The sequence below is a fragment of the Pseudorasbora parva genome, chromosome 23, assembly GCF_024679245.1.
Source record: "Pseudorasbora parva isolate DD20220531a chromosome 23, ASM2467924v1, whole genome shotgun sequence".
NCBI lineage: Eukaryota > Metazoa > Chordata > Actinopteri > Cypriniformes > Gobionidae > Pseudorasbora > Pseudorasbora parva.
Genome location: NC_090194.1, coordinates 13,259,322 through 13,275,197, shown reverse-complemented (window position 1 = coordinate 13,275,197; position 15,876 = coordinate 13,259,322). Strand labels below are relative to the sequence as shown.

General features: G+C 37.4%; 1 protein-coding gene across 1 annotated transcript; it reads right to left on the bottom strand.

Moving 5' to 3' along the window:
- Positions 1-343: 343 nt before the first annotated feature.
- slc2a11l (solute carrier family 2 member 11, like) lies at positions 344-15,093 on the bottom strand. Its single transcript, XM_067432486.1, has 12 exons — positions 14,978-15,093; positions 14,806-14,904; positions 14,388-14,548; positions 11,390-11,514; positions 11,179-11,308; positions 10,245-10,393; positions 9,166-9,356; positions 8,775-8,885; positions 8,548-8,649; positions 5,816-5,891; positions 5,589-5,716; positions 344-597 (listed from the first exon to the last, which is right to left on the bottom strand). Exons 1-12 carry the CDS (start codon positions 14,999-15,001, stop codon positions 391-393), a joined length of 1,503 nt encoding a protein of 500 aa, XP_067288587.1. The 5' UTR covers positions 15,002-15,093; the 3' UTR covers positions 344-390.
- Between the last annotated feature and the right edge of the window lie 783 nt (positions 15,094-15,876).

The following is a 15,876-nucleotide window of genomic DNA, read 5'->3' as shown; positions in this document are numbered from 1 at the left end:
TTATAGGTAAGTTTTCTGTGAATATTTAATTTGATAGTTTTTTGGTGCGGTAAGAGGTCAGCACACCTCTGAGGACTTAACCACTCTACTAAACAATCCAAGGAACAACGTCAATAAACTCATTGCACCACAACAACTGTATCAGGCCAACCCTAAATTGGTGTCCCTCTGTGTGACAAAGTACAAATGTATTGATTCAGCATTCAGTTCACCGCTAATTAAAATTTGATTTTGAGTTTACAAATGGGATGTTTCTTACAGTTTAACACACTTGATGTCACCAACAGAAGAGCCACACAGATCAGTGTCATCAGCCATCAAAACAAGAAATGAATATTGGGTGTAAAATGACTTTATTGGTCAGCTTCTGATTTAACTACATGACTGATGTTAAAGCTTGGTCTGTATGTCATTGATGTGTATTGAGCTCTGTTTGGACTGTAGTGAGTGTCTGCGTTTCTGGTGCATTCTCTTAAAGTCCTCTGCGATCTCTATAGCAGTTTTATTCTTTGTCTCAGGCACGTGGAACCACACAAAAATCCCAGAGAAGAAGCAGAACACAAAAAACACGAGGAAGCAGAAATAATCCAAATGCTCCTGCAATTGGAGAAAAATATTAGTAAAATAAAACTAACAAATGCAAATAGGCATGTTTTCAAATGTGCGCTCTATTATTTCATCTTACACTTATATTGACTGTGGTGTGGATGTATGTAAAAGCATAGTTTTCAGTTACAGATTTCATAGTTGTAATGCACTGTTTACATTAGGTGCAGTGTCTAGTATTTACGAGGATCTATTAACAGAAATGCAACATAATACATAACTATGTTTTCAGTGGTGAATAAAAGACCTGACATAAATGTTCCGTTACGTTTTTATTATCTACATACACCAAGAGTCCCCTTACAGTGAAGTTGCCATTTAGTGCCGCCATGTTTTTAAAGTGGTCCTAAACGGACAAATTCACATCCTCACCGCAAGATGCTGCTAAAATTCACACTAGGGATGGGCAACAGTGGTCGAGTACTCAAACGTGACAGCGACGATCAATCATAAAAACGATGATCGCCCTGGCTTAAAAAAATATATTTGTATATTTCTCGGATTGGCTATTGCGACATTTTGGACGGTAAATGAGGTCTGATTGGTTAGCATTAGACAGCACGCCTTCCAGACCGCGAAATAAAGTGAAACTAAAGCGCACAGTGATGCCTGAAGCACTATGAATGATCATGAAATACAGTGCAAAATGTGTGGCGCCAATCTGTCACATACAAAGCATTATAATGAGAACACGATTGTAATATAATGTAATCGCCGTGCTTTAGTTCCCCGTGTATCAGCGTGCACTGTTAAAGGAAATCCACAACGAGAGTCAAAGCGCGGTCAAGTTCATCTGCGCATTCGCGTCCTTTTCCACAGATGCAAGTTGTAAGATTACTTGTTTAATACTTATTATGTTGTCTATATCTGATTAATTTCATATAGGACGGCGTTTGGTTGAGTTTAATAACCAGCTAGCAAAGCGTTGCCGTTATTTCGGCTGGTGTTCATTCTCTTTAGCTGCCTTCAGCTCAAATGCGAACAGCCCGACATTATCGACTCTGGGTTATTTGAGACGGTAATTTTATTTTTAGATAGGCTATTTATTTTTTCAAAATCATTTATGATTTTAATAATGCAGCAGTGTTACTCATTTTTTTAACAGTCGATCTGTTTTAAAGTTGTTTCTCATTGATTTAAAAAGGCGCAGTGATGCTGTTCTCACTTTGATCATGAAAAAAGTAATGTTTCGTTGCCCGTGTATTAGCGTTGTTGTAAAGGGAAGAGCGCATTTAAAATGAGTTTCGTTTTCAAGCCTGTTGGCCAAGTTCACGTGCGCATTTGCGTCCTTTTGATGTAAATTGTACTAGGCATATATCTGATTAATCTCATATAGGATGCGTCAAATACAATGCCCGATATAATTGACTGGGTTATTTGAGACAGTTATTTTCAGTTCTTTTTCTTTAAAGGGGGGATTTTTGATCCCCAAAGTTTGATGGAGTATTTCTGTGTTAAAAATACTCCTTCCGGTTTCTCACAAGTTTCGGAGAGTTTTTTTCGGGTATGGCTCAGCTTGACGTTAATAGACCGGAAGGTCCTTGTATGGGCCGTACGAGCTCTTCTCCCGGTAGGGTGCGCGCGCGCGTGTGACTAGAGCGAGAGAGGAAATGCACGCCTATAAACACTGCTCTCAAGCTGCAGATCCAGTCGTCCGTGAACACTTATGTCGGTTATAGTCCGTGCCGCGCTCCACTTCATTCCTCCACTTTGACATTAAGCGACTTCAACGCTTCAGCACAGCATTCCGGGAAGGCAGCGCTGCATTTGAACCGATTTGAACGCAGAAATGACGGGAAGCTTCACAACATTGATTCAGTCGCATCGCAAAATGGATCTCCACTAGGGCTGGGCGATATGGAGCAAAAAATATATCTCGATATATTTTGCTATATCTCGATATACGATATATATCTCGATATCTTTACAGGAAAAATAACCCCCTGAAAACTACAGCAAAAACAAATATGCCAAATACCACAAATTCTTTTCTTTTTTTATTGAAGTGCAAAGAGGTAGTCAGTTCATGTAGGAACAAAGTGCTTTTGCGACATTTAAAAAAAAAAAAACTCCCTGATTACATAAATAATAATAATTTAACTGTAAAAGAAAATAAATAATATTGCCTTCTTTTCATTTATTTCATGCTTTCAAAAGATGAATCAAAGACTCCCTTTTTTACACTTAAAGTAAACAGTAAGCATTTTGCAGAAAGATGGGGGCATGACTGAGATATAAATAAACTGATTTTGTCATAACACCATTTCCTGTTAATTTTTATCAAAATTCAAACAGTGATGTTTGTCATGAGTTTGACCAAATTCAAACTTATCATGCGGATCATGTAGGCTACACATGAGCTGAATTTCACTTCTTTTCCAGTTACAGAACGAAATATGAATGTCAGAAGGTAGGCTATATGATAATCTGATACAGCACAACTTACAGAAGAGCACCGCGTGTCTCAGGACACCCGGGATGTCGCGTTTTTCCCTCTTGGTTAAAACGTGAATAGACCTGTTCATCATAATCCCGTGATAAAGCTGACAAAATAATCATAGTAATGATATTGTAATACTTTTTAAATGTTTTCAAATGATATGCGATCATTTTGACATTTTAACCGAAAACCATGCGATCAGTTAGACACAAATCATAAATTGGCATGATTGTGACTGAGAGTGCGTCTCACACCAGTGTCAATCACCTGACTGTGGGTGAAACGTGCGCTTTGAACTATGATGAACATTAATATTTCTTTATAAATTTAAGCAAGCAGTTGTGTTAGAAGGAAAACGTGATCTCTTAACTGAGTCCTGAACAACGCGCGCGCTTGTCAACATGATAACTAATCCTCACCTGGTTGCGGACGCAGCCGTGTGCACTGAGACGACACGCGAGGGGAGGGGGAACAAAAGCAATGAGGCGGGAGGCGCGCGAGCGGGAGCGAGCCCAGCACATGGAAGCAAAGTGGCGGAATCAGAATTTAATATAAACAATATATCGATATATACGATATGTCCAAATCCATATCGAGCTGAAAAAATATCTCGATATATTTTAAATATCGAGATATCGCCCACCCCTAATCTCCACACTCCAAGAAGTGTGTTTTTGACGGAGCAGTCCCAGCGATAAAGGTTCGGTCCTGCTTTGGAAGCAGCCGGTGAGTAAAACTGCTTCAAATGTCTGTGCTGTTGCTTATCGTTGCGTGAGTAAACATCAGTAAACGACACGATCGCGTGCTTCGTCATTCAAATGCGCTAACGGACTTCATTGCTGTTCTATGTTCCATAAACCGAATCATGTCCACATAAACTGTGAGTAAAGACACACAAATGTTGACAGGTATTGACACTAAATACAGTACATACCACAGAGACGGACGTCCTGCTGTTGCTGTTTCTATTTCAGCCTCCGAATTAGATTCTGGATCATATCTATTAGCTGAGATCGATAGCAAGGGTTTCACCATGCTATGCACGCTCCACTGCATAGACATCTCATGTTTTTGTCAGCATAAATTTTCGTAACAGTCTTAAAATCGTCATGGAGATATGAAACTAAGAGCCCCCCCCCCCCCCCCCCCACACACACACAAGCCCCGCCCCCTAATCGATTACTTGTTTTTGAGACCTATCGATGATCAAAACGAAAAATAGACAAAAATGCCCATGCATCCCTAATTCACACACTGCACCTTTAAAGGGGTCATACAATGCCATTTTAATACAAGTTAATATGATTCTTTAGTGTCTAAATAAAATTGAATATACTTTAATAAAAAAATTCTCATTAGTATTCTAAGAAAACACTCATTTTACGTGGTCAAAATTCACCAAGCCATTTCAGTGTATACGGCTTTAAATGATGAATGACCCCGCCCCTCTGTTCTGTGGGGTAGCATGAGGAGTGTTGCCATTGACAACAGTAGAGTCGAAAGAATGGCTACGTGAGTCTCTGAGGACAGCTCATAGACCGTAAAAAGACTGTGCAACATCTATAAATTTGAACCAGAGTCGGACCCGGGACAAGACAACAGCTCCAACGAAATTCAACATTTAAGGCTAAACAGGACATTTCTGAATGGTTGGTTAACGTAATGTCACTTTGATCTGCCATCAAATTTGTAACGTTATCTATGCATTGTTATAACTTACAACATGATTTTTTTTTTTACAGTAACAGACACCGTTATAAACCATCTACATAATTAAGCGTACAGTTTGTAATAACACAATAACCATAACGTGTTGATCATTATAAACGTGGGATTATGAATTATTTTGAGAACGTTATGCATAGAAAGCATGCCGTAATTTAACTTACCCTGTAACTTTAGCTGCATTCATCGTGAAGCGTGTAAGCGTTTCAAACTACACTCACTTCTTCTGGAGATGCAGCAGGAACACTGGTACAGATCTTTATTCAGGAGCAGCTTCTTAGCCAAACCTGCTTCATACTAACCCTCGGTTATAAAGCAGTCTGGTGAGAAATACTTCGCAGACATAAAAGCATCGGTGACATCACGCGGTCGAACGGCTCGATTTGAGACAGGGAAAAACGGGGAAACAGGGAAAAATCTCCTTATTAAATTTTTTTAATAAGGAGATTAAAAAAAAACATTTGATGGACTTTTATCATTGTACAGGCACTGCCAACACACATTTCCAAACAATCAGCTTGTAAAAGTGCATGTACCATTATATGACCCCTTTAAGCCCTAATTAATTTATTCCTCAAGTGACAGTGTTGGATAACAAGAGGAGTAACCAAATCAAGTGAGGAGTATTCAACTAAAAATGGCAGCCTCCATAAGAAGACCAGCTCCATGTAAAATAAAACCATTTTTTATAAGGCTTCTGATATGAGTAGGCTCTTCATCTCATGCAAGATCAGATGTCTAAAATGACTTACAATTTCTGCATAAGTAACTTCTTAGGTCATAAAACTATTAAAATTCTAGAGGCGGACCAGCTCACCACTATAAGAGGAAACAACATGCCCACCAGGAAGAGTCCGACCCAGTTGAGAATGCAAGCCACCATGAACGCCGGAGGTTTATAAGACTGTGTGAAAATCTCACCAGGAAGTGGTGCTGTCACCCCGGCTGTGGAAAAGAGAATTCACAAGAGTATTTCTGAGACAAGAGAGCTTCAAACACAAGTCCAAGATGCACTCAGAACATTATAAAAATGTGTGGCTGTACCTGGCCCACTAGAGAAGAAGAAAATGTAGGTAAAAATAAGGACCATGCTGCAATATGGCATCCAAGATACAAAGTCCTATAACAGAGCCAGACATATCCAATCTCATTAATAGGTTCATGTCATGTAAACGGTAGTTTGTTAGTCATAAATAATTAGTTCATTTAATGCTCATTAATTGTTCTTTCTTTGATGTGTACCTCATCTGTTTTTTTAACCTTATATCTAAGAAATAAACCAGTTTTAAAAAAAATAGTTTTCTGTGAATAATGAGTTCAATTGTCTCTGTTCCTCACACAGAACAATCATTTGATCTCAGAAGACATGGAATAAAGCACATTAGTTATATCTGAACTACTGTACTTGTATGATATGTTTTAGTCATTTTGAAAATTGACAGCTCCAGTTCCTAGTCACTTTCATTACATTAAAAGTGCGACTCCGAATTTGGTGGTTATCTGTGAATAACAGCCTTAGGTGTGGAAAAGTTTACAAGTATTTTTCTGCACAAAAATAATTAAATTGTTTAATTGAATGATTACTGATTGATAACTGAATAATTGCAATTTACATTTATTCCACAAGGTGGCTGATACACAATGATGAGCGACGTTTCACAGTTCACTCATAGTTACCTCAGGCAGAAAACAAAAGAATAGGAAATAACATCAGCAACACCTGAAATGGCTCAGCAATTTAGTGTCACTGTCACTTAATGAAGGATCTGGTGAAGAAGCTGTCAGAAATAAAAATGTTGATTTTCAAAGTGATAGTTTTGCGAATATGTTTGAGATTGTGAATATGAGCCAGATGCTGAACATACTGGGAACAGTGCTCTGAAGAGGACAGTGATGATGGTAAAAAAAACATCTGTTCAAACTGAACACTTTCAAGATCCAAAAGAAAAAACAATGCTTTATTTTATTCTTATTTCATATTATTGTGATAGGTAGAGCTCTATTTGTGTTATATAATAATAATGTAATAAATATGTAATAATAATAATTGGCGCAGCATTTAAGGGTTAGATTCCAGCCTGTGACTTAAAGGTGTCCTAGAATGATTTGAAACAATATGTTAAATTGTTCTGATATCTACATAGAGGGTATTTAAGGGCAAAAATTGTCCAGATACAGTTTTACAGGTCCATTTACAACCCTATAAATTGTCCCTTGGATGTAATACTCTGTTTTTGCCTTATTTGGAAGAGTCATGAATATTAATGTTGAGCTCTGCTCTGATTGGCTTATTTCAGCAGCTCACAGCACGCAGCAGTTCAGCTGTTCAGCAAAGCGGTTTGTGAGTCCTGACCGTCCTGACAGAACACAGACCAACTGAATGACGCTTTAAGCAGAACATCTCAAATGGAGATTGCTAAAATGCAGCCTACTTGTTTATTGGTGTTTTCAGATCATCCACGCGAGAGAGAGAGAGCTTGCGTTCATGTGGTTGCCAGATTGGACACGTTTAGGTAAAACACCGGATAATATAAGTGTTCTTTTCACAGAAAAGCTCTGACTGGGGTATTTAAATTACTGAAATCTGACAACCGCAAGCACGAACGCTCTTCTTTCCCTCCGACAAAACCAAAACCAGAGGTTTTTGTTCAAGTTTTTATTTTTTAAACTACATTTTAGACTCGTCTTTTTTCGTCAACGATATTGCATGGTTATATAATGTTAGTCACAATGTAGGCTACGCAGTGAATGTGATTTACTAAATACAAGCATGCAAAAACATCATAGGCCTACTTCAGTTCTCAAAAATATACATATATATATTTTTTACAAAATAATAGCCTTGTCAAATGATTATCATTTTAACTTATATGGTGTCCATGACACCTTATAATGGTGTCCTTACATTTGTGTACATGACAGCTGCCATTTTTGCTATCCTCAAGTGTCGCTTGTTTACCTGCGGCCCGATGATTCGGCTCCGTCAGATCCGCCTGACAATGAACATGTTCGGAGAGATGCAAATGTTGGGGGCGTACATATTAATGATCCCCAACGATTGCGTCACTGGTGGCGTTATGTTGAGAATCACTTAATCACTTATTTTTCCGTGGTGTTTTTCATGCACCAGATTTACATAAGAATTAGGAGGCAATAGTGTTTGAGACTCACAGTATGTGATGTCCTTTTACTGAACTCTTTATTATTTCACTATGGCAAGGAAAATTCAATTTTTTTTCTAGACCACCTTTATGTACTTTCATAACTTTGTCATGTTTTAAAGTTTGAAATCTGCAATCCCCATTCATTTCAATCATGTAAAATGAGCAACTTGGCATTTGAGAGTTGTGGTGAAAGTTTTCTATGAATAACAACTTAAATTTAGTCTGTTCTTACATAAACGCATCGCTTCGCTTCAGAAGGCCTTTATTAACCCCTCGGAGCCGTGAGGAGTACGTTTAAGATGGATGGATGCACTTTTATGAGCTTTTCAAACTCAATGGAGCCGGTCACTGCCATTATAAAGCTGGGAAGCGTCAGGATATTTATTAATATAACTGATTGTGTTCATCAGAAAGAGGAAAGTCATATACACCTAGGATGGCTTCAGGGTGAGTAAATCATGGGCTAATTTTTTGTTTAAAGTGAACTAATCCTTTAATAACTGAGTTATTAGCCATACTCACAAACTATAACATGTAATCTCATTCAATAATTAACCACACAATGTTTATAATTGCATTAAAACAATGAGACTTAAAAACAAATAACCATACCTGGAGGTAAAGTGTGAGTGTGAGCAGGGCAAGCGCGGCCGCCATGCACAGGTAACCCCTAAAGAGAAGCACTCTCTTCCCTGTACTCTCAATGATCAGCACCTGGATAAAAATAACACTGTAAACAACACACAAAACCAACAGAAGTTTCCTTTAAACCAGGTCAAATCCTATTTTGAGCTAAGATGAAATATTTGTGCTCAGGGTTGAAGTGAAGAGCGGCTCACACAGCCAATGGAGGTGGAGATTTCACAAAGGCCTGTCCCAAGGGCGGCATAGCGGAGGTTTTCTTTGGCAATACCGGCAGCTTGAAACACATCAAACGAATAGAGATAGACCTGCAAAGACATCAATTACAGGCCATATGAACATTATTATCTTTAAGTTGTATTATTCATCTTTGAAACTGAAAGATGAAAATAATTGCGGTGGCTTCCCTCACAAAGAAAAAGACTCAACAAGAAAATTCTTGTAATGTGTTTTCTGTGCTGTGTGAAGTCAATTTCCTGAGCAGACTGTGGCATATGGCTGTGCGTTTTGACAAAATAAGCATTCTCGAATCAATCATTTTTGAATTGAGCAGGTGCGGGTGGCTATGTGTCTTTTTTTTTAACTCACAGCATTTATGCCGCAGAGCTGCAGAGTGACGAACGTGACGAGGATGGTGAGGAGCTGCCAGCGAACGTTGTGATCGAGGAAGAGGTCCATGAGCCCCTGGATCTTCACTCCCTTCAGGGTTGTGTGTTCAGCCAACATCTCCTCCATCTCTGGTCCAGGGTCTTTTTTAGCCCCCCACAGTCTGCGAAGAGCTGAGCCATAACAAACACTGTCAAACAACTTGACAGAATAAACATTTAAATTTAAGAGAATGTGATGTGTTACCTTGCAAATACCGTTATAACACTTTGGCTTGAGAAGTGTTAGCCTTTATGTAACAATATTAATTAAAAGTTTGGGGTTGGTAAGTTTTTTTTAAATGTTTTTTAAAAAAAAAGTCTCTTCTGGTCACTAAGGCTGTATTTATTTGATCAAAAATACAGTAAAAGAGTGAAATTGTGAAATATTATTACAATTTATAATAACTGTTCTATGTGAATATATTTTAAAATGTAATTTATTTCTGTGATCAAAGCTGACTCTAGTCTTCATTGTCACATGATCCTTCAGAAATCATTCTAATATGATGATTTGCTGCTCAACATGTTTTATTAATATCAATGTTAAGAATATGTTTGTGGCTTAATATTTTTGTGGAAACCCTGATACATATTCAAAAGTTTGGGTTAAGTAAGAAGAAGAAATACATATTGAAAAAGTTTTAATGTTACAAAATATCAGTACAGAAATTATACTAATGTCTCTATTTCAAATACAGTATATGCTGTTCCTTTGAATTTTCTATTCATCAAAAAATCCTGAAAATATCGTTTTTTTAAATGATAATTAGAACTATTAAATGAGCAGCAAATCAGCATAATAAATGATTTCTGAAGGATCATGTGACACTGAAGATTGGAGTAACAATGCTGAAAATAAAATAACTTTTTTAAATATTTCAAAATTACTGTTTTTGCTGTATTTTACAGGCTTGGTGAACATAAGAGACTTCTTTCAAAGACATTCAAATCTTATCTTAATTGTCCCAAACATTTGACCGGTAGTGTATGTGTAAATGTCAAGGTGTCTGTAGTTCTGACCCGTCTCACAGCCGTGTTTGTCTGCCTTCTCCAGCAGGAGGTACCGCGGGGACTCGGGGAGAAAGGGCAGAGTTAGAAGCTGCAGGAGACCAGCCGCCCCACTGAAGGCCAGCAGCCAGATCCAGCGCTCCTCAGTGCCTAACAACTCGCTGACAGACACAAAACCAAAGTTTAAAGGGATAGTTCACCCAAAAACAAATATTCTGTCATCATTTAGACAATATCAAATTGTTCCAAACCTGCATGAATTTCTTTCTTCTGCTGAACACAAAAGAAGATATTTTAAAGAATATGGGTAACCAAACAGTTTTATGGAGAAAAAATACAATTGAAGTTCACTGACATACTTCAAAATATCTTCTTTTGTGTTCAACAGAAGACAGAAATGTATACAGGTTTTGAACAAATGAAGGGTGAGTGAAAGATGAAATTTTCATTTTTGGGGGAATTTTCAAAGGTGAAATTTTCATTTTTTGGGGAAATATCCCTTTAAATCTTTAAAAATGAATGATGAAGACATCTTGATTTGCGTATTCTTTTGGTTGACACATGGACAGCGAAAGTGTTACAGGAAGATGAAAATTAGCCCCTGATTTACTCTCCCTCGAGTCATCTTAGGTGTATATGACATTCTACAATTAGTTATATTAAAAAATGTCCTGGCTCTTTCAAGCTTTATAATGGCAGTGAATGGCTGTTTCTGTTTTGAAGTCCATAAAATTCTATCCATCATAAAAGTGCTCCACAGTCCACAGCTCCGGGGGGTCAATAAATGCCTTCTGAAGCGATGTCTTTGTGTGAGAAAAATATCCATATTTAAAACTTCATAAAGTAATAATTATATTCCTCTAAAAGAAGAAATAAGATGACTTGAGGGTGAGTAAATCAAGGGCTAATTTTAATTTTTGGGTGAACTATCCCTTTAATGACCCACCTAATCCCAAGCAGCTGACCAAAGAACTTCCCCAGTGAGACAAAAGAGGCCACAGACACACCAACCATCCCACGCAGCCTCTTGGGGGCGCACTCCAATATATACATGGTGTGGACAGTCAAACTCACACCTGCACAGACATCACACAAGTAGTTTATATAGAAAGCACATCATAAAACAGACAAAGCATGCACACATTTTTTCACCGCACCAGCATTGAGGCCATATAGGACGCGTGCCACCATGATCATCTCAAACGAGAGGGCGGTTTTACTCAGCAACATCAGGACAGCTCCACAGATTGCCACCACATTGTTCAAAAGCAGAGTTTTCTTCCTATGAAGGGTTAAAAACACACACTAAATTGATGGTCCTTATTTAAGAATTGAAATACTTAAAATTTACCAAAACAGAAATGGTTACCAAAAATGAAAGCTGTCATTTTTGCACTCTCATGTTATTCCAAACCCATGTGATCGGTTTTATTTCTTTCCTTCTTTAATGCCATGCCAGATTCTATACCCAGGATTAGTTATTAAATAATAAAAATAAATAAGATACAATGTTTTGGTCCCACTTTCTATTAAGCCCATGCTTATAATGAATTATAGCCCTGTTTATACTTATAAGTATTACTATTCTATAAATAGATTTATAAAGATTCATTAAGACTTATACTGCATTATAAGAACAGTTATAGGGACATTTATATTATTACTATAATTATAAGTCATGCATTTGCTTTTTCAATGTTCATGCTCTTAGTCTTAATCCATTATACTGATTTATAAATGATCAAATATTGAATAGTTCCAGAGACACTAATGTTTGCATTCGAGGTCATGAATAGTAATTTTGATTTGTTAAAACCTATATCCCCCTAGCCATATGAATGGTATTTCTTATACCGGTTAAGGAATTATACTTAAAAAAAATAAAAAAAATATATATATATATATATACATATATAGTATGTAACATTAAGGTTTTAATGTTAAACTGTTTATATTAATGATTTGCATTGTCTTCATAAAAAGTGTTACCAAGTATTTTTAGTCAATTAAGTCCAGCAAAATGTTTAATATGTATGATTTTTTTTTCTTCTAAATGTAGTCTATATCAAGTTTTTTGAAGCCATATATGAACAATATAGTGCACAACAAGTCATATAGACCACTCTTATGTGCATTTTGTCATTTTTGGAGCTCGTCATCTTCTGCTCACTTCTCATATGGAAAAGAGCAGCATGAACATTCTGCTAAATATTTATTTTTTCTACAGAAGAAAATTCATACAGGTTTGTAACAACATATGGGTGACTAAATGATGATGGGATTTAAATATTTGGGTGGACTATCCCTTTAAGAAAATGAGCCAGAGTGTTTAAATTTTAAATGTCTTGCTAACTGGGTTACTGGAACAAAACAAAACCTGAAGAGACTTAATCTAGGATAGACTGGCTTAAAAAAATGATCATGGCTATATGTTCCCCCTGGCATAATTTCAGGTCAATTCTGGAATTAAAAGCCCATGTTGCTCATTGAACTGCTCCCATTTATTCACATGATAAGAATGTTCGATACCAAAATGCTTTTGAAAATGTTGAATAATGGGCTGAGGAAGGATCCATGTTAGGATCAACTAAGTTACATTACCTTTCAAAAGGTAATGTTGTCTAAAGAAATGTATAATTTATTCAGCAAGGATGCCTTAAATTGATCATAAGTGACAGTAAAGGCACTTATCATGTTTCAAAAGATTTCAATTTAGAATTTGAACCAATGTCATTATGGAGGAGTGGAAGAGGATCCCAGGACCATGCCCAGGAGGATTAAGGCAGTGCTAGAAAACAATGGTTCTCACACAAAAAAATGTACACTTTGGACAGTCTTGACATGTTCACTTAGGGTGTACTCACTTTTGTTGCCAGCTATTTTGACAATAATGGCTGTAGCTTTATTTATTTTCAGAGTACAGTAAATCTATACTGCTATACAAGCAGCAGACTGACTACTCTAAAATATATCCAAGTTTTATTTCCATAGTTTTGTCCCTTAAGAAGATATATTAAAATGCTTGCCGAAATGTAAGGGGTGTACTACTCACTTTTGTGAGATACTGTATACACCAATTAGGCATAACATTATGACCAGCGAATAACACTGATCTCTTTATCACAGCACCTGTTAGTGGGTTGGGTATATTAGGCAGCAAGTGAACATTTTGTTCTCAAAGTTGATGTGTTAGAAAGCAGGAAAAATAGACAAGCATAAGGATTTGAGCGAGATGACAAGGGCCAAATTGTGATGGCTAGACGACTGGGTCAGAGCATCTCCAAAACTGCAGCTCTTGTGTGCTGTTGCCAGTCTGCAGTGGTCAGTATCTATCAAAAGCAGTCCAAGGAACGAACAGTGGTATACCAGCGTCAGGGTCATGGGCGGCCAAGGCTGTGTGATGCTTTGGGCAATGTTCTGCTGGGGAACCTTGGGTCCTGCCATCCATGTGGATGTTACTTTGACACGTACCCCCTACCTAAGCATTGTTGCAGACCATGTACTCTCTTTCATGGAAACGGTATTCCCTGGTTGCTGTGGCCTCTTTCAGCAGGATAATGTGCCCTGCCACAAAGCAAAAATGGTTCAGGGATGGTTTGAGCATAGACTGTAAAATTGTTTTTGAAGGTGTTGTCTTGGCCTCCAAATTCCCCAGATATCAATCCAATCAAGCATCTGTGGGATGTGCTGAATAAACAAGTCAGATCCATGGAGGCCCCACCTCACAACTTACAGGATTTAAAGGATATGCTGCTAACATCTTGCTGCCAGATACCACAGCGCACCTTCAGGGGTCTAATGGAGTCCATGTTTCGACAGGTCAGGGCTGTTTTAACAGCAAAAGGGGACCAACACAACATTAGGTCATAATGATATGCCTGAGAGGATTTATATTTTATATATATAATATATATATATGCAGCTTTGGGGAACATGAGACTTCTTCCAAATACATAATCATTCTGACCCCAAACTTTTGAATGTTTTTATCCATATCATGCAAAACAACATCCAACCCCATTAATTTTTAACTTTAATTATATGAGCAAAATACAAAAATATCTTCTATTTTAGTATGAACTATCCCTGTAACTTCATTCATCATCAGACAATGACCAGACTGGGATGTCCGCTATGTGGAAACACTTCCAATACCTTCCATACATGCCTGCCAGACGTCCAGCATACAGGGTTCCGGCCAGTCCTCCGACGCAGTATATAGACACAATGAAGGACCAGATGAGCGTCAGCTCCCAGGGCTCAAGAGAGTGGCCATAACGCTCCTGGCAGGTGCTGTTCACCAGCTCTTTAATAAACTTGCAATGTAAGCACAAGCCTCAGATTATTATGCCATTCATTTCATTTTATTGAACCACAGCATTTCACAGGTTACCACCAACTCATAAGCTCTGATTTGTATTGATTCTTTGATCCTTTGGGAATGTCTCATCTTAAAGACAGTGGCAGAAATGCATGTGATTAATACTGATTACCTCCATGCCCCTGTATGCAACTCAGGAGAGACAGTAAATCACCATAAGACCCTTTATATATAAACAAAGAAGGTACTTACGAGTGACGGCGAGTTCAGGACAGAGATATGAAAGCCATACTGGAAGGTCCCTCCAATTCCTGATATGAAAATGGCTGCAACAAGCACAGGACTTCCCGCCTGCAAAAAAAAAAGAACGATTTTTGAGATAACTGGACAACCAAATCATCATGTAATTTATCAGTTAGCATACCAGTTGTCTTAAAGCATCCGTCATTGTGTGTGCAAGTGCAGCGTCCTCTACATGGAGTCTTTATGTCTTTCTAAAAAGCAAGTGAAGATGACAAAGCAAGAGCAGAAATGTCTAACTTACTGTTGATGTGTAACTTTCAGAGGTGGACAAAGTACACAACTCTATTACTTGAGTAAAAGTAAAAGTACTACTGGTCAAATATTACTGCGTTACAAGTGAAAGTTGTAAAAACAGATTTTTACTTAAGTAAAAGTACAGAAGTATTTGTTTTCAAAAGTACTTAAGTATCAAATGTAAATTTCCTTTTTTATGTCAACGCATTATTTTATTATTGTTGTATAAATGCACACTGTCATCATGGTTTAAGTCATTCAGTGATGCTCCATCTGACATATTAGCATACGACTAAAACTCATTTAAATACTTTAAAAAAAGTTACAAAGCTCTTTATAAAGCTGCTGTCACTTTAAGGCCAAATGCACGGATCCAATACACTGATACACTTCTGATATTCTCCCAACTTTTCTCTTCTCTTTCTCCCAGACGTTTATATTTGTAATATTTTATAAGACATGAATCAAGTGTATGCCAACTAATCTTGTTTTTTTTGTTACTGAAACATACTTTCAAAGTATGGCTATGGGTGCACACACTTGTACCTAAGAACCGTCTTCTTCCATTTTGCTATGAACTGATCAGTGTTCAAAAAATGTTGGGAAAATGTATATGACCTTACAAGAGAGATTACTGATAGACTGTCTGCAACAACAACAACAAAAAACTTTTTAAAAAAGGAAAAAAATCCTCCGACTTTCAGAGCTGCTACAGAAACGACTTTCGACCTTGATAGAAATGTAGTGGAGTAAAAATTACAATATTTGTCTTTCAAATGTAGTGAA

Bases quoted from the DNA above. Each gene is read 5' to 3' on its own strand.
- slc2a11l (XM_067432486.1), bottom strand. From the start codon at position 15,001: ATGACGGATGCTTTAAGACAACTG. The intron at 14,905-14,977 runs GTATGCTAACTG...TTTTTTTTGCAG, and splicing joins CGGATGCTTTAAGACAACTG to GCGGGAAGTCCTGTGCTTGT. The intron at 10,394-11,178 runs GTGGGTCATTAA...TGTGTCTGTCAG, and splicing joins GGTCAGCTGCTTGGGATTAG to CGAGTTGTTAGGCACTGAGG.